The 16,869-nt window shown below is 55.4% G+C and overlaps 5 protein-coding genes and 1 non-coding gene across 6 annotated transcripts; 2 read left to right on the top strand and 4 right to left on the bottom strand.

Annotated features, from left to right (window-relative positions):
* Window positions 1-1,082: 1,082 nt before the first annotated feature.
* C8A04DRAFT_28676 (uncharacterized protein) lies at window positions 1,083-3,910 on the top strand (the record flags this gene model as incomplete). Its single annotated transcript, XM_062780737.1, has 2 exons — window positions 1,083-1,502; window positions 1,577-3,910. The coding sequence occupies 2 exons, from the start codon at window positions 1,083-1,085 to the stop codon at window positions 3,908-3,910; spliced, it is 2,754 nt and encodes a 917-aa protein (XP_062637055.1).
* Window positions 3,911-4,788: 878 nt separating this feature from the next.
* On the bottom strand, window positions 4,789-5,814 carry C8A04DRAFT_28675 (putative glycine-rich cell wall structural protein 1 protein; the record flags this gene model as incomplete). The annotated part of the gene is made up of 3 exons (XM_062780736.1): window positions 4,789-4,982; window positions 5,056-5,616; window positions 5,676-5,814. 3 exons carry the CDS (start codon window positions 5,812-5,814, stop codon window positions 4,789-4,791), a joined length of 894 nt encoding a protein of 297 aa, XP_062637054.1.
* Window positions 5,815-6,712: 898 nt separating this feature from the next.
* C8A04DRAFT_t74 lies at window positions 6,713-6,797 on the bottom strand. Its single transcript has one exon. It is a non-coding gene; the product is annotated as a tRNA-Gln (tRNA).
* Window positions 6,798-7,605: 808 nt separating this feature from the next.
* On the top strand, window positions 7,606-8,678 carry C8A04DRAFT_28674 (V-ATPase proteolipid subunit C-like domain-containing protein; the record flags this gene model as incomplete). Its single annotated transcript, XM_062780735.1, has 5 exons — window positions 7,606-7,634; window positions 7,712-7,724; window positions 7,841-7,974; window positions 8,107-8,291; window positions 8,533-8,678. The coding sequence occupies 5 exons, from the start codon at window positions 7,606-7,608 to the stop codon at window positions 8,676-8,678; spliced, it is 507 nt and encodes a 168-aa protein (XP_062637053.1).
* An 816-nt stretch (window positions 8,679-9,494) lies between these two features.
* On the bottom strand, window positions 9,495-12,657 carry C8A04DRAFT_12179 (Pep3/Vps18/deep orange family-domain-containing protein; the record flags this gene model as incomplete). The annotated part of the gene is made up of 3 exons (XM_062777240.1): window positions 9,495-9,579; window positions 9,648-12,315; window positions 12,420-12,657. The coding sequence occupies 3 exons, from the start codon at window positions 12,655-12,657 to the stop codon at window positions 9,495-9,497; spliced, it is 2,991 nt and encodes a 996-aa protein (XP_062637052.1).
* Window positions 12,658-13,604: 947 nt separating this feature from the next.
* C8A04DRAFT_12137 (S-adenosyl-L-methionine-dependent methyltransferase) lies at window positions 13,605-15,069 on the bottom strand (the record flags this gene model as incomplete). Its single annotated transcript, XM_062777228.1, has 2 exons — window positions 13,605-14,616; window positions 14,684-15,069. 2 exons carry the CDS (start codon window positions 15,067-15,069, stop codon window positions 13,605-13,607), a joined length of 1,398 nt encoding a protein of 465 aa, XP_062637051.1.
* Window positions 15,070-16,869: the final 1,800 nt, after the last annotated feature.

Here is a 16,869-nt window from a genome sequence, read left to right as displayed (position 1 = left end):
AAAGGCGCAGACGGCCCAACGCCCTTCTCACCATCCATCCAAGACATCAAGACCTGCCACAGTGAATGGTAAGAGGCAACCGTACTGTACTGGCCGGAATTGTCGGGCTGAGTGGCAAGTGTCTTGGTGTCTTTGTTAGCCCTGACAACCACCAACTCCCGTCTCTGTGGTCCATGATGTCCGATTCTCCTAGGTAGTAGTGTATGGTCGGTGGGTGGCCGGCGGCTCCTCTGGGTGCTCCTGTGATTTATTTTGAGACGGCCCAAAAGCTTCCAGAGCTTCTTGCCACAGCACCCCCTGGCCACTTTGGGCTTTGGCTTTCCCCCAACAAGCGCCCGTGTTGGTCCGTGCTCGGTTTCATCTCGACGGGGGACCTCAAGCGATTGGCGAGCCTGTCCAATCCGCCGGTTGCGTGCCCCTCACTTCCGTCGCTCCTGCCCCCTCAACCGCGAATGGTGAAAGAAAGGGACTGCAAGGCAACCCACCTGTCAGCTTGAATTAGCGCATGGCCCTCTGCCCCCTGCGGCTGGCTGCCCCACCCAACGCTCGTTGATTCCCTCATCAGAGTGTGTGCCGCGCCCGACGACGCTGCTGAGCAAAACCTCCTCCTCATCACTCAACGAGTTTGCTCGCCGCCTTTGCTTCCGGTTGGGAAGAAGGCACTAACGGTAGCAGAAGCACCGGCAGGGTCGCACCGAAACGGCGTGTTGGACACGGCGTGGGTCCCCGTATTTTCGATTTTTGTCCGACGCACGCATCACGAAAGAATCCCTTTCCTTCTTGCTACTTAACGAAAAGAAAGCCGGCGGCCCGCCCACAACACCAAAGGCCCGGTCGGCCCAATCTACGGGCCTACATACTTTGCCTTTACCGAGCCAAGCGTTTGCCACACGGTCTCAATTCCGCCTCTAACCATCGGTTTCTTGACTTCAGGCGGCAGCGGGACGAGTCAAGCTCTGGGTGGTCGGAACGGAATTCGGAGCCTCAACTCCTCCCTCCCTCCCTCCGTAATACCAGCAGAGTACATAAACCCAACCGCCTATGCAATAAGCCAAGTCCCGACCGACAGGAGCTCTGCTGCCATGGCAATGTTAGCCTCCAAAGCCTACCCGGCTCCGTTAGGGTCGCAGTCTTCTGGTGTCGCTGCAGCCGCACCGCAATCGACATACCCAGCCCCACGACGAACCCCAGCCGCCCCGATGGCGTCGCAGAATTATGCCAACCAAGCCGAGTCCGATTTTGACGACGATGACGCCGACGGGCCCGACTCGGTCAAGAAATGGGATGAGGACCGCGTGTGTGATTACCTGCGAAGCGTCAAGTGTGGCGAGTACGAGAAGATATTTCGCAGGAACCACATCAACGGCGAGAATCTGTTGGAGATCGACAAAGAGGTGCTCAAAGAGATGGGCGTAGACAAGGTTGGGGATCGCGTCCGCCTATTCTTGGGCATCAAAAAGCTACGGACCAAGACATATGCGAGCCAACGAAGGCGGAATAGGGTAGGTTATCTTTGGTGGAAACTAGGATATTTCGACGGGGAAAAACCGTAGCTGACGCAGTGTTCACTTTGCAGGAATCGTTCGCTGGGCTAGACATGCATTATGCGCCCTCATCTTCCTCGCCTCGCCATATTGGTGGGCGTGCAGTACCCCCGACCCCGTCCAACAAGCGATATTCACGACAATACGACCTCCCGACCGCCGTTCCCATTACCGACCCCTCCAAGCCCTCATCGAGACCATCTTCGCCCCTCCCAAGCGCTGACTTCCGTACCCGCCAACGATATGCTCAAGCTCAGGCTCAAGCTCAGGCCCAGGCATATGTTGGCCAGCCGACACCCGCAACCGCGCGGTTCCCCATGTCCCCTCCGGACCATCCACACTCGGGTCGTCTGCATCAAAGGAATCAATCCAGCATGGACGGCTCCTTGATGGCCGCCCTGCCACCCGGGCAAGATGTGATTCGCGTCATCTCCACGGGAGGCGGGACAAAAGTCGTCAAAATCGCTGGTTGCAACACCATCGAGGAAGTCATGCGTGTCACGCTACGAAAATTCGCCCTGCGCGAGGACCACGAAAGGAACTATTGCTTCTGGGTGCTCAACGGAGTAGAGCCGGACCCGAACCAGTGCCGCCGCCTTGGCGACACAGAGCTGTGGAGGGTCATCAAGGACCACACGCGACCAGAACGTAACCGCCTCATCTTGCGGCGGGTACCTGCTGGAGAACCCGGGCAGCAAGAACTCGAGAGGGCCGCTGCCATCGCGCTAGAAGAAGCTCAGCAAAGCCACAACCGTGCCATGGAAGGCATGGATAAACGCAGCCAAATAAAGGCTCAGAAACTTTTAGGGGAGACTTGGGAGACGATTCAACAACCTCCTCTTTCCCCTGTATCTTACCAGGATCGAGAAAGAAACGTATATAATGCCGCCAGAGACCTGGAGCGCCCGGCCGTTATCGAGACCGCCCAGGCGGTGCCTCGCCGTAAGGGCTTGCTGCGACAGTTTGGCGGACTCCGGCCACCTAGCGAGCTCATTGCCTCCGATCTGACCAGTTATTTCCCGGACCACTCGCGCGAGGAGATCGATAGGACGGCCCGGATGTCCATGCGACGCTCTCAGCGCCTTAGCCGGGCAAATCACCGCCTCAGTGTAGCCAGCACCATCAGTTTTGCCTCGACCATCCAGGACGCGCCGCCCATTCCAACCATCGCCGACAGCTGGCTCACGGCCTCGAACCAGATCGCCAAAGTACGTGGCCGGGACCCACGCTTCCAGAATTACCGAGACTCTGTGGCCTCATCCGTTCTCGACACGTTGCAAGAAGAGTCGTCCCCCATCGAGCCGAACCGCAAGTCGTACGTCTCCTTTGCTGACAGCGGCTCGGACACCGCCGCGCTTAGCATCACAGACCCTGAAGGCAACATTGTCCGCCACAGCTACTTTGATGGAGTGGGTACCCTCAGCTCCGGAGGCTCTGGGTCCCTGGAGGAAGTCAACCAAGCGTTGACCCAAGACGGAGAGGATGCCGATGAGGAACTGCAGAGCTTCCTTAGTGGCGAGTCGTGGGACGACAGCAAGTGGATGAAGGGTGCCTTAATCGGCCAGGGTTCCTTCGGCAGTGTCTACCTCGCACTACATGCCGTCACAGGCGAGCTGCTCGCCGTTAAGCAAGTTGAGACCCCGGCGCCCGGCGCCAACAGCCAGAGCGACTCGCGCAAGAAGAGCATGATTGACGCCCTTAAACGCGAAATCAGCCTTCTCCGTGACCTGCGTCACCCCAACATTGTGCAGTACCTCGGATGCGGCTCCTCGGCCGAATACCTCAACATTTTCCTGGAGTACGTCCCCGGCGGGTCCGTCCAGACAATGCTCAACTCGTACGGCGCGCTGCCAGAGCCACTGGTGCGCAGCTTCGTTCGGCAAATTCTCAACGGTCTCTCGTATCTGCACAACCGTGATATCATCCACCGAGACATCAAGGGCGCCAACATCCTGGTCGACAACAAGGGCACCATCAAAATTTCGGATTTCGGTATTTCCAAGAAACTTGAAGCTACCAACATCCTTAACGGGGCCAACAACAACAAAAACCGGCCCTCCCTTCAAGGATCCGTCTTTTGGATGGCGCCTGAAGTCGTCAAACAAACCTCGTATACACGCAAAGCCGACATTTGGTCGCTCGGGTGTCTGGTAGTCGAGATGATGACGGGCCAGCACCCCTTCCCGGACTGTTCCCAGCTGCAGGCCATCTTCAAGATTGGCGGTGCCAAGGCAACGCCGACAATCCCGGAACATGCGAGTGCGGAAGCGCAGCAATTCCTAGCGCAGACTTTTGAGATCGACCATAACGCGCGGCCGAGCGCAGATGAGTTGATGCTAAGCCCGTTCTTGACGCCGCCTGAGTAGAGGGCGGCCAGCGGGTGCATTTCTAGGATGTCCTCCTCTTTAGCTCCCTGTTCTTTTTTTCTTTTTTTGGATCGCTCGTCCACCCTTTTACGCGATTCACCATCATCAGCGGGATTCATTTTTCCCCTTCTTCTTCTTCTTGCTCTTCCCCCCCTCTCTTCTTTTCTTCTATCATTCTCGCCATCATTTACAGCGTCCAGGATCTGGAAGTCGGGCAACCGGACAACTGTGTCATGTGTTGGGATGTTGTACTCCGTGGTATGGGGTTCATCGGATTCTTTTTATTCGCCTTTCCCTCATTAATTTTCTCATGATATCACGATGGATTTATGTATGAAGTTAGCTTCTGGTAAGGGAGAGTGCAAATTATGTGGACTGGGCTGAGTTGGGTGACGAAGGATCGTTGATGATAAAAAGAATTGATTTTAAACCATCAACCGTCTCTCACTTATCGTGAACGCCAGGCTTCCGAAGTCAAGGTAGCTGTGTGAACTGTGTATCCGGATAACTGATACCACCAAAAAAACGTCTAAATATCTTCTGCTCAACTAGGGCTCATTCACTGTTAGGCAAGTTAACTCTGATAGTGTTTCTCGAATCCTGGTGTGGTATCGGTCAACAATCAACTGGGCCGATGCAAGAGAGATAACCCATAAGTCCATAGCTCAAAAACACTAAACGCCTATGAATACTTTATCCGGTACAATTCAACCTAACCTTGGCGTTATTATGCCAATTAAGCCCAGTCCCACGAACACGAAAATTCCCACGCCACTCAAGTTACTTATACAAAGCCTGGCAACATACCAGGTCTCCTTGATTCGTCACCCCAACCTCAATCACCGGCCTCCTTTGCATCCAGCTTTTCTGCGTCCCATCTACGAGGACGTGCTGCTCTTGTGCAGCTTTGCCTTGATCTTGTCCTTGAGGCCAATCTTTTCCTTGCCCGGGCTCCCAGCACTCCCGCCGTGGCTAGTCCGTGTACCGGAACTACCACCGCTCCCAGTGTCGTGCTTTCCGTGACCGTGATGGCTACCGGCGCCAGGATGCACACCTTTTTCCTCGAGGAGACCTAGTATTATGTCAGCATGCACATAGATTTCACACAGGACTACATAGTAGAAAAAGGGTAGGTAAGCACATACGGTCAGCTTCCCGCCCGGCACCCGGCCGGCTGGCATCAAAGTCTCCACCGTCAGCAGCCAGCCCGCTCGACTTGACGTACTCCTCCCCGGTGCCCTCCTGCTTCCCCTTTTGCTCGCCGCCTTCTTCATTGTTCTCCCCGGCAAGCCCCTTGCCGCTATCCTGACGCTTGTGTCCGGTAGAAGCATCCTCGGGAAGTTGTTGTGCCCCTGGTTGTCCTGGCTGTTGTTGCGATTGTCCGGATACCGACTCGCCGCTGGCGCCGGCATCACCGCCGTGTTCACGAGCGACCTCTTCGAGAGGTCGGGGCCCGGGGCCATCGACCTTGACTTCCTCGTCCGAAGTCTTGAGGGACTCGTTCTTTTCTGCTGTCCGGCCGTCTTCCGGCTTTGGGACCTTGTCGTCGGTCACGTTGGTGGACTTGCCCGGTTCGGTGATGGACTCGTCTTGCGGCGATCGGGTATCATTCTGCGCTTTCGTCGAGTCGCCCTGGATGCCAGTAGCCGAAGGGGCAGACTTGGCCGGGCCAGCAGGGTCGGTGTCCGTTGTGCCAGTCTTGGTTTCTAGCGGAGATATGTCAGTGTGCGCTCTATGACGTTGAGCACTAACCAAGGGGCCATACCAATGTTACCGGCGTCGTATGGCTCTCCAGCCTCTACATTGCCCAGCTTGCCCGACACGGGCTCCTCGTGGGACTGGTTATGGTTCTCTCCCCAAATAGCCTTAGAGGCGGCGGACGTGACTTTGTTGATCGTATCCATGGTGGTGATATAGTGGGAATAGGAACCGGATGAGTTTAAGATAGTTTGCTTGTGGAAAATACGGGTATAACTAAGAAGGGCGAATCTTCAACAAAGTTTATGGATTACACGGAATCGTTTTCGTATGTTTGTTTATGCATGGTCTTCCAGAATTGGTGAATGGTGTAGTGAACTTCTCTTGCGACAGGAATGACCGAGCGAGAACCCCATCCTCTTTTATGCTTCCTTCCCTCGCAAGCACATCTGGGTGACGTATGGCAACTTTGCGATCAGGTTAGGTGTGCAAGATGTGCCAACCATGGAAGCTCTGTTCCCTCTTCCACCAGAGCTCCGGGGGCTTCGATTGGCCTCCGGGGCCGCACAGCTCGGGGGTTGTGTGCCGTTCTGCGAGCTGTCGTGGGCCACAAAGCTTGCATCATCCACTGAAGCACAGGCCGTTTGCAGAAGGTCTCCAGGGAGCAGGCATGACGTTGGTTGAACCCTAGCGAATGACGTCATGCTCCACGGGCTGCGGCAAGATGCGCAACCTCAGGCCTCGCGATTGCTTCAAGGAGCGCAAAAGGCTCAACGAAACAGGAAAAGCCTCTTAGATCCTAGGGTTCGCCTACTCGACTGGGAAATCCTGCGCCGGAAACTCCATCCTCCCAGTCCGCAACCTCTTCAATTATTTGCTTGCTTCCCAACTTCCCTTCCGTGAGGCGGGCTGATAAAAGTCAATCGTCTAAGGAAAGGGCGAGGGGTGCTGCCAATTGCGCATGGACAAAGAAAACTTCATAAATTGTAAAAGGAATGCTCACTATCGTCCTCGGATTCTCCTCCCATTAACCTCCTCGCTTGAACAATTCAATAATCCAGGGCCAAAAACCGTGGACAATAACGGAGGAGTCGCCAAAATGAAAGGTCGTGCCCGGAATCGAACCGGGGTTGCCGGAATGTTCTGATGTAATCAGAATCCGGAGTGATAACCGCTACACTACACAACCGTTGCTCGAACGGCTGATTGTTGTGCAAGGATGCCCCAACGTAACTTATAGACGCCCTAGACGCCCGCGTTTATTTAGCACCACGTCGCCTCTCTTGATGAGCACGCTGATTCACCCATCAACGTAGCGACTTGTGGTCGTGGGGCCCAGTTGCGCATCGCAGGATGGTAGAGACTGTATATCCAACCTTGCGTTCTTCAAGTCTCTGCCAACTAAGCTTCTAGTAACAGCAGGTAGCTAGTACTCAACAACCGATAAATGACAGCAGAGCATAGTTATTGAATTGCTACTCTCATAGTATACATTAATTCTACCGAGGGATAATTACAACGCAAACAAGCTATTCCTGGATCATGTCATCCCCGTGCAGCGGGACCGGTGGCGTGGACAGCTCAAATGAGCTTGTCGTATTTCGTGAACGAAGAACACGACGCCCTTATTGGGGACTCGTCAGCATTTGCTTGGCCCCCTTCCTAACCCGGGCCGCAGAAGCTGCCCGGCCTCCCGTGGCGTGACCCCTCTCCCCCAGAGCTCCCCTCTCGGAGCTGACAGCTTGATTCTCCGTTGACGATGAGTCTCTGCCTAGCTGGTTCAGTCCTGTCCCAGCTGAACGCCCTCTTTCTTCTGTACTGTTCTTAGATCTCTTGCTTCGTGATTCTTTCAGCCCTCCCGCCTTATCTCTCGGTTCTGTACAACCCTCGTTGAGTACCGCGTAGACCTGGGAAGACATTATAGGGGTGACATATCCTTCTCACTCGCTCTCTTGACACAGCAGTGGAAACCAACCAGCTCGTGCAGTACATACACAATGGATGAGTTCATTAACCTCGACCGGTGGTATGTATCTTTCCCTCTCCGTGTCCATCTTACCCCGAAAACCAGTTCGGCAGCTACTAACTCATCCACACGATTAGCCCGGTATATGCTGTACGCCCTCCCTTCCTTTCAGTCCAGCCCTTTCGGCGGTTCCCCCAATCATCCACCCCATTGTACCGAGAAATACCTACTATCGCCTAACCTCGACTTCCCTGTCTATCCTGTAGTCCGTCTTTGGAGCTCTCGGTTGTGCATTTGCCATCATCTTTTCCGTCATCGGCTCGAGCTATGGCACCGCCAAGTCGGCCGGAGCCATCTTCTCCTCGGGTGTTATCCGCCCGGACAGGCTGATGCAGAACTCGTGAGTATCCCCTTCCATGTTGAGATACATGTACATGTACCGTATGGGACGCTTTGTGTAGTTCATTATCCACACGTATCTCTTGTCTTCCCTCCGTGGTCAGGAATGCTAAAAGCCTCCGGACAACAACAGCCTCTGCGCCATCATGGCCCAGATCATCTCCATCTATGGCCTGGTAGCCGCCGTCATTATCTCCAACAGCCTGACCGAAAAGATGGCCCTTTATACGGGCTTTATGCAGCTCGGTGCCGGCCTGGCCGTAGGTCTCTGTGGGTTAGCCGCGGGGTTTGCGATTGGTATCATTGGAGATGCGGGTGGTGAGTGATCTCCTTTTTTCTTGATTTTCCTTTCACCCCCCCTCCATTTCCTACTTTGTTGTGATATCACTCCCCTAAATGTTGCCATACTGTCCGTCTGTATCCCGCATCTCCTTTCCGCACCCCATCAAGTTATGGACCCGCGCCCTACTACCTCATATCACCCTCCCCCAAAAATACCCTCCTCAAAATTATACGAATACTCGCTAACAAACAACTCACTCGTCCCTGATATTTGTAGTACGCGCCAGCACGCAACAGCCCCGTCTCTATGTCGGCATGGTTCTCATTCTTATCTTCGCCGAGGTTCTAGGCCTGTACGGCGTTATTGTTTCCATCCTGATGCTCACTCGATCGACTTTGGGAGTCACTCCGTGCCCCTACTAGACAAAGTTCTAGGACATGTCGACATTTGTATGGTGGATGGTGGAGGAGAGTGGGCAGCATTGACTGGTTGGACGTTCATCGGGTTGGGATGATATGGGTTGCGGTCCTTGGAGGAGGGAAATAAATCTAGGCAATGAAGGGGAGATGGCCCGGGTGCTAAGGCAGAAAGGCTTGCCCTCCCACCTACTTCCATCCCGTACCTGCCCTCCCCTCCGCCTCAAAAACACACAGCCTTTATAAACAGCCCCGGCGCTCCGCCTTTCGCCGTCCCTCCCATTTGTCACTGTCCCATTGAGTGGATGGTGTATTTGCGGGGGGCGTAGGTGTTAAAAATACGCCCGATCTTAAGTTCGACTCCCAGCCCAACCAACTAGTAAAACCCACCTCGGGTTTTCGTAGCTGTCTACTCTTTAAAAAGTAGGCGGTGAGCTTTTTGACTCTTTTCTTTTTCTGGTTTCCTTTTCTTCTTTTTGCCAGCATTGGAATCCTCGCCATTTCCACTTTCTCAAGGCAGTGAGCGGAGGGATAACAAGACGACCGGTTGTATGTATGTATGTATGTATACATGGGATCTTTGCAACTGTTCACTACATTATAGTTTTGGGGAAACGGCTTGGATCATCTTTGAAGGGAGGAGCATGGCTAGTTTGTTTACGGCAGGTTGATTCGATTTGATCATTACTTGGACATTGGGTATCAGGCCTTCGGCGTCCACTTCCTCACAACCTCACACACCTTTGTATACACTATGCAAAATGCTCATTCGTACTTCCTCGGTTCAAGGTCATTACGCGGTATGGTTAAACCTTTACATCCCTACAACGCCCACTCTTCCGTGTCCTCACTCTCCTTGACGAATGGCTCATTAATCCTCCGGATGGCGTACTCGCTGCACAAAATACTGGACGCCTCCTTGTTAGCACACACATCTTCTGTGACCAAGAACAGGACGCGCGGAGGGGGACTTACCACGCCGAAGCCACCAACGCATCCAACTCAGCAATCATCGCATCCCTCTTCTCCCCACTCACCAACCCCTTACTAATCTGCACCTGACACTGCCGTATCCTCTTCGCTTTCGCCTCCCCACTCTGCTCCAGCACCCTCCGGCCGAGACAATCCGAATGAAACGCGTGCTGGCAGGGAAACACAAAGAACTGGCGGCTCAGCAGGGGCAGTCCACAGGCATAGCACTTCTCGCCCGGCTCGACAATGGCATACCGCCGGTCGAGGGCGGCAATATCGACCTTGATGTTGGCAGCCGTCAGGCTGGATTCGTCCATCTCGCGGCGGAGCGCGTCGATGTTCCGGCTGTAGTCCTCGAGCGCGGCGCATATTTCCTCCTTGAAGTCGTCGATAACGACAAAGTCGGGGAAGAAGGGAATCAAGTCTTCGATCTTGAGTAGGTCACAGCGTTTGAGGAACTCGATGGCCGTCTTGATACCGCCGCCGGATTGTTGGGAGATGACTTTTTTGGCGACGGCGAGCCAGAGTTTCTTGCGTAGTATTGGGTTGGACATGGGCCGGTCGGCGATGATGGAAGCGAGTTCGACCTGGTCGTGGGACAAGGCCAGGGCGACGGCCTGTACATATTGACCCATACTGGTGTAGATACGGGCGCAGGAGAGCACACGGCGGTGCTGGATACATAGGCGGAGGGCAAAGTCCGGGTCGAATCTGGGCTCATCGCCTTGGGCTTCCAAGTACGACAACAGCGCAGACTCGTCTTTGGACGGATGTGAGGCATAAATGGAAACGAGGGTGTTATGGACGGCCGAGTCAGCGGAGCCGAGCTGGTTGACGACGTACTGGAGGTAGCGGATGGCTTGGTTCTGCGTCAGCGGCCCCTTGTAGTTGCGGTCGTACTCCAGCATGGCGGGGATGAGGCTCCGTGGGTTGAGATTGCTTTGCCGCATCAGAATCTCGACCAGCTCCGTCGCCGCATGCGTCATAAGCACGCTGCTGTACCGGTAAAACACTTCGGCATCCGTCTGCTTTTTGAGCACCTTGAGCGCCTCCGACCACCGCTCCCGTTGCACCCAGTAGGATAGGACATAATTGTAATCGCCCACGGCGTTGGCGTAGTATAGCAGCTCCTCCTCTCGGCCGTGGCTGCTGATGATATCGTAGACGGTTTTCTGATCGAGATCCGATTTGTACCGGTTGACAAAATCCTGAAAATCTGACCGTACTGCATCGAGCTGCTCCCTCGTCTGCTTGGTGTTCAGCGTGTCGGACAGCTCGGCTCCCGTGACGATTGTGTCGTCTAGCGAATTCAGCTTGGCCATGAACACCTCAACCAACCATGCCGCAATCATGATGCGCTGCATGATCGATGACTTCTTATACGAGCTCAGCTTCGTGAGGAGATACTTTCGCAGCGCGTCGGGTTGGCCGTTGTCGATGAACGTGAGCGCCACCTCCTCGAACGCCTTGCTACTCTTGCCATATACGCCCGCTGCCTCGCCATATTTCCCCTTGCCCACAAGGTAATCGCCCGACGCAATCGCCACGGCGTCTCGTTGCGCTGGTGTATGCGCGTACTGCAAAGCAGCGTCAAACTGCTCCAGCTTCAGCATGATCTTCCAGATATCCCGATCCTCATCGCGCGGCACGATTTCGAATATCTCCTGGGACGTAAAAAGCCAGAACGTGTTCTTCTGCAGGTCCACGCATAGCCCAACCGCCTTCTGCCCGGGGTCTAGGATGGTTTGGTCGTAGACAATCGACCCTGTCAGACGGTTAGCCACCACGACGCGCGTCCCGACCAGGCAGACAATGTGCCACTGTGTCAAGGCAATGGCGTCGATGTATTCGGTGGACACCGGCTGCTGCCTTTTGGCACCATCCGGACTGGTCAATTGCGCTCTGGGAAGCAGCTTTGCCTCGGCAAACACTTTAGCTCCCAGCTCCGGCCCGGCGCCTTCTACCAACAGTTTCCCGTGATACACACCATGGCTCGACAACCAGGCAAACGCCCGCTCCCCAACTTCCTCATCTCCGCGGAAGCGCGGCGCCTCCTCAGCGTCGGGCGAGATCACTAGCATAGAGGCGGCAGTGGCAGCCGATGCCCCGCTCAGTTCGTGAATAACGGGCCGTTCGCTCTCGAACAGATTGGTGTAAATCGACCCACTCCCATCGTGGCCGCGCGCGACCTTGCCCACGAAATGGAACAGCCGGCTCTGCGTCGCTATCACCACCCTCCTCAGATCTTGTTGTTGGTGGTTATGAGCGTTAGGATGATGGTTTTTCCCCTGCGCAGACCCCGGCCCTGACGACAGCGCATCCACCCACAGGCCTGTGACCGGTCCGTCGGGTAACTTCTGTAGCAGCTTGACATACTTGTCCTCTTTCCGGTAAAACTCCGTGGAAGTCTCGATCGAGGCTTCGTAGACGTAGCCGTCAGCGGCTCCAATCAGGATCTCGCGGGTGGATGAGGTCGGGAGGGCCGGGTTCCAGGCGACCGACTCGACGGACACACCGCGCAAGCGTGCGAGCGGGCGCGGTTGGCGCGACTGTGAGTGTAGGTAGTAGTTCTCGCCAAGCGTGGTGCATATGAGTAGGTGAGAGGCGGTCGGGTCGAGGAACATGCGCCGGATCGTCCCGGGATCGGCCGGCTTTTTGGGGAGGTCGATATCTATTCCGTTGGCTCTCAGTCAGTCATGGTCTTCTCCGACTACAGCGTAGGAAGCAAAAGGCTGATTGAGGGAGGAGAAGGGATAACGGATGAAAGTTACACACCATCAATATCCTCTGGTTTATTCAAATCAATCCTTAGGATCCTCCCATTCAACAGCGCTATCACTAGCACATTGTTCGCTGCCTGGCCCGCCACGAAATCGGCCGCAATTGAAAACTGCAGCTGTACTGGAAGCACGTCGAAGATGGGCAGAGCGGCGGCTCCCGCGGCGTCGGCGAGGTCTGCCACCGTGCCATCGGTTACTGGAAAGCCGCCGGGGGACAGCGATTCGAACGCCATGGTAGAAGGGACGAGGCGGAGTGGGGGAGGATGAGTCTCAGGCGTGGCAACGACGGGTGTGGTCAAGTGTTTTGCATCGTGGGAGAGGGCGCGACGAGATGGCGCTGTGTAAGGAATAGCCAGTGCAAGCAGGCTCGGTATTGAGTTGTAGTTCGAGGTCGAGCGTGCGAATGTTCTGGGCTCGTGACGGAAGAAGATCCATCCAAAGTGTTGGGTTGGAGCTGTCTGCTGTTGGAGGGAGAGCTCACAGCAGGGCAGCCACTGAGGTTGGACCAGTGATAGTGCGTCATTCATGCTGGAAACTCAGGAAAGGCCCCACTGCGAGTTGCCTGCCGCGACCAGGCAGGGGACCAGGAACCTACCATGTAAGTGGGCTCCGCAAGTTCATAACGGGACGGGACGACACCCGACGTTGTTGGTAATTACACGGCGAGTTCGAGAGTGGGATGTCGGTGACAGTACATGTAGGAATTTATTGGTGCATGTAACGGATGGTGTGTGGACGGTGTAAGCAATTTGAGAGGGGAAGGATCGGATATCCCCCCAAAACTCCGACAAGCGGCCGTGGTACTAGCCATCGCTTCATCATAGGTAGGCACGTAGGTATGCGAACGTGGTATCTTGTTTGAAATTGCTTCATTACCACCGACTATCACTACCCTGACGACTGGCTGATCCGGTCGTGCAAACCCTGAGGTGACCTATGTATGTACTGAGAAGGGTGAATCGGGTATCTACAGAACTGAAAAGGAAAATAAATCGCTAGAAATTATTCAGAAAATGGCCCCGGATGGGGAACTGGAACCCCAGTCGCTGGAGCCTTGGGAAATATCAATGCCTTCTCGGGAATCAAACCCGAGCTTGTGGGCTGTTGAGTTGCGTGTCGTTGCTGCTTTTGTACGTCATGGTCTCTCGTCCGCTTCGATCTCCTCCTCGACTGTTTCGTCTCATGCCGTTGCTTCGGATCGTATCGTCCTCGCCCCGATGGTGCTCTCATCTTCACTATTCCGCCCATTGCCCCCGCTATCCTCGGCCCTACTCCTCCCTACCCCAGCTTGATTCGTGGGTTTCCTCCCAATAGTAACACGGAGCTTGACGACAAAGGCTTCCGCCCTATCCGGGTCCTCGGAAATGGCCTTGATCTCGTCGGCAACATTCTCGCACAGCTCATGCACGTCGTTCGGGTCCCAGCCGAGGTACCTGGTCAACAGGCGCATCGATGCGGCCTCGACGCCCGTGATGATGGAGAAGAGCCAGAATTTCCCGTAGCTGCTGCTCTCGCGTGCGCCGATACCCAAGTCGTGCACTGTCTCCTGGATATCGATGAAATTTGCGGCCGCGAGCTGCTCTCGGCGAAGAGCCCGTGAGTCGCGCGGACGGCCGGCCACCTCGGCGGCATCAAGGATCGCACGGAACAGCACGTGTGGCGCCGACTTGTCCGCGAAGAAGGAGAGGAAGTTATTCGTGGAGAAGAAATCTTCCCATTCCATAATCTCAATCCAGGCTCCTGGTTTGAGACAGGCGAATGCTTGGCCGTAGATGAAGGGCCAGTCGGAGAAGGCGCCTTCCATGTTACGGAAGTGCACCAGATCGACAGCGTTGTTGGGACGGATCCATTCGTCCTCGGCGTTTTCGATATGGAACTCGATGTTGAAGGGGACTTGTTGGGTCGGTTGGATGGGGGCAATGTCGGTGCCGAAGACCTCGCACTGCGGATACTTCTCCGCCATACCAATTGCCCACTCGCCTATCCCGGTGCCGACATCGAGGATGTATGTCGGCTTGTCGAGCGGGACCGTTGTCAGCTCGAGGTCGAACACCTTGAGGAAAACCTGGTGGATGACGTACTGCCGCGTCTGTTCCGTTTGGTCGATGGGTAGGAAGTAGTCGCCGCAATATTGGCGGCCGTTTTCCATAACAAAGTCGAAGTCGTCGGCGTACAAGGTCCGTGCAGAATCACTGGGCTATCGTCAATATCCAGTCGTCACATAGTTAATCCCGGCCGGCGAAACGAGGAGGAACATACATAGTAGCTGCATCTTGCCCGTTCTCGTAACCGTGCTCAGCCTGAAAGGTAGACCCCGCGCCGGGGCACATGCTCATGGCGTACACTGATCGAGCTGCATCATGGTCCATAGCCTCTCCCTCGCCGTAATCACCGTCTTCGTCTTCGTCGTCGTCGTCGTCGTTGTCGTCTACTTCTAGCCCGATGTCTGCACCTTCTCTTTCTAGCAGCGCAGAAACTTCAGGAGATATCACGCCGGCGTCGTCCCTAGTGGGCCCGTTTTGAGATATTGGGTAGTCGGGGTGAGTGGTGGTATATTTTTCTGGTTGTTGAAAGGAGACCCGAGGCGGGTCGCTTGAATGCGCGGTCCTTGCCCCGCCGTTTTCTAATGTGTGCGCCGGGCCCATCTCTCTCCTATCGCGACAGACCCGGTGTCGATGTGAAGGTATCCGGTTGTCCTAGGCGGTTCTCCATTAGATTTCCGAGGTGGCACGGAAAGGGCTCTCAATTCGAGATGGCGCGAACTGGACACCGAGGTTGAGTCTCTGGCCGCGGACCAGAACGCGCGTTGTCGTAGGTGTCGTTGAAGCAGAGCATCCGGAACGTCTGGTAGTCCTTTTAGAGGAATGGATTGAGTGGGCTGGGGCTCGGTGTCTCGGTGTCAGCCAACTGCGATCGAGGGAAGCAAGCCAGGGGCGGCGGAATTGTGGTGCTGAGATCCGAGGAGATCGACACAAGAGCTGTGCGGAATGAGGAACTAAATCCCGTTCAAGAGGCTAGTCAGTTGGCGAGGTGGGTGCTGCTCGGCTAGCTGAGGCGCTAGGATATAAGACTGTGGCTTCCCCGTTCCTCGCCCATTCCTCGCCAAAAGAGGGGGGAGCCGGGCGGCCAACGGTGAGGTCGAATTGGCGGCGTGGACGGAGAGGGTGGTGTGAGAGACAGACAACAAAGTCGTTGAGCAGGTGAGCAGCAACCGGGAATGGGAAGAGACGGGTGTGGCCCACCTCCAGGGCGCACGCCTCAATTATGTGAAGAAACCAGGGGCAGCCCAGCGGGTATCGCGCGGCCAGTGACTGGACGTGCCAGGGCTCAATCGGCCCCACTGGTCCCCTGTCCCATCCCGCTGTCGAGCTCCACCGCCCCGGCGTGAACTCGCCCGATTCAGGTACCAGACGGCAGGCCCCCCGCCCGAATCGCCCGCAGAGAGTTGATGTTCACCTCAAAGCCCGGACCAGGTTCTCCTGCCCGGTCTCCACCTCTATCCGAGAACAGATGGGCGGGTCCATAGAAATTCCAACCGAGTGCCAGCAAACCGACAAATTCCTGTGGGAAAAGCCAGGATGCGATGCATCTCGCGATCCAAACCATGCACCCGCCTGCCCGCCGCCCTGGAATCGGAACTGCTCTCGCTGTGGTGGAAGCGGAAGGCCAAAGATGCCCCACTTTTCTACACAGGTGAAAGAAAACAACAAGAATAAGTCAAGCCATCGGTGGTTTAAAACCAGTTAAAAACAACAATACTATGACCACATGGATATTAGGCTTCTACCTAGGCAGCTATTACCGTTATAATCGTCAAAATCCGTCAAGATTTGGTTAAATGTTGACGGATTAGACTCAAGCTATCTGTTTTGGCCTGCCGCTTTTTTTAACCACAACGAGCTAGGTGCTATCCTCGCAAATCCGCTCTGTTCCCGCCCACCTCCATTCTCCTCGCTGCATTGTCAACGCCTCTGCGCCTCTTTACATGGACGACAACGAACCCCAAGACATACATAGTAATCAATATACGTTACATGGTCACCCGAGCCACCTCAATGCGCACTCGCCTCTAGCCTATCGTTGATGTGGGCGTGCACCATCCATTCCACCAGCCTTAACGGGCAAGTTCGCAGGAATTGAACGCAGGGTTGGAGAGGCAAGAGAGGTCACCTCCCTTCCAGAAAAATAGACGGTATTGCCAGGCTACCCAACCAGAACTCCTCCCAAGATGGATGCGCCGGCCCCAGGTCCTGCAGCACTACCAAAGCGGGCACAGCCGTGCAGCACCTGCAAGAACCAGAGTGAGAGCCTCCCGAATTTTGTCGGCCGTTTCGTCCGGATGCCTGGTTGAGATGAAGAATCCCACCCAACTCCTGCACTTCGCGTCATCCCCAGATCCCGTTCTCGAGGCACCAGGCGGCTGGGAACACTGGCTAAATCTACGT

The sequence above is a fragment of the Dichotomopilus funicola genome (genome assembly GCF_033296635.1).
Source record: "Dichotomopilus funicola strain CBS 141.50 unplaced genomic scaffold C8A04scaffold_31, whole genome shotgun sequence".
Taxonomy (NCBI): Eukaryota; Fungi; Ascomycota; class Sordariomycetes; order Sordariales; family Chaetomiaceae; genus Dichotomopilus; species Dichotomopilus funicola.
This window is presented reverse-complemented; position numbering and strand designations above follow the sequence as displayed.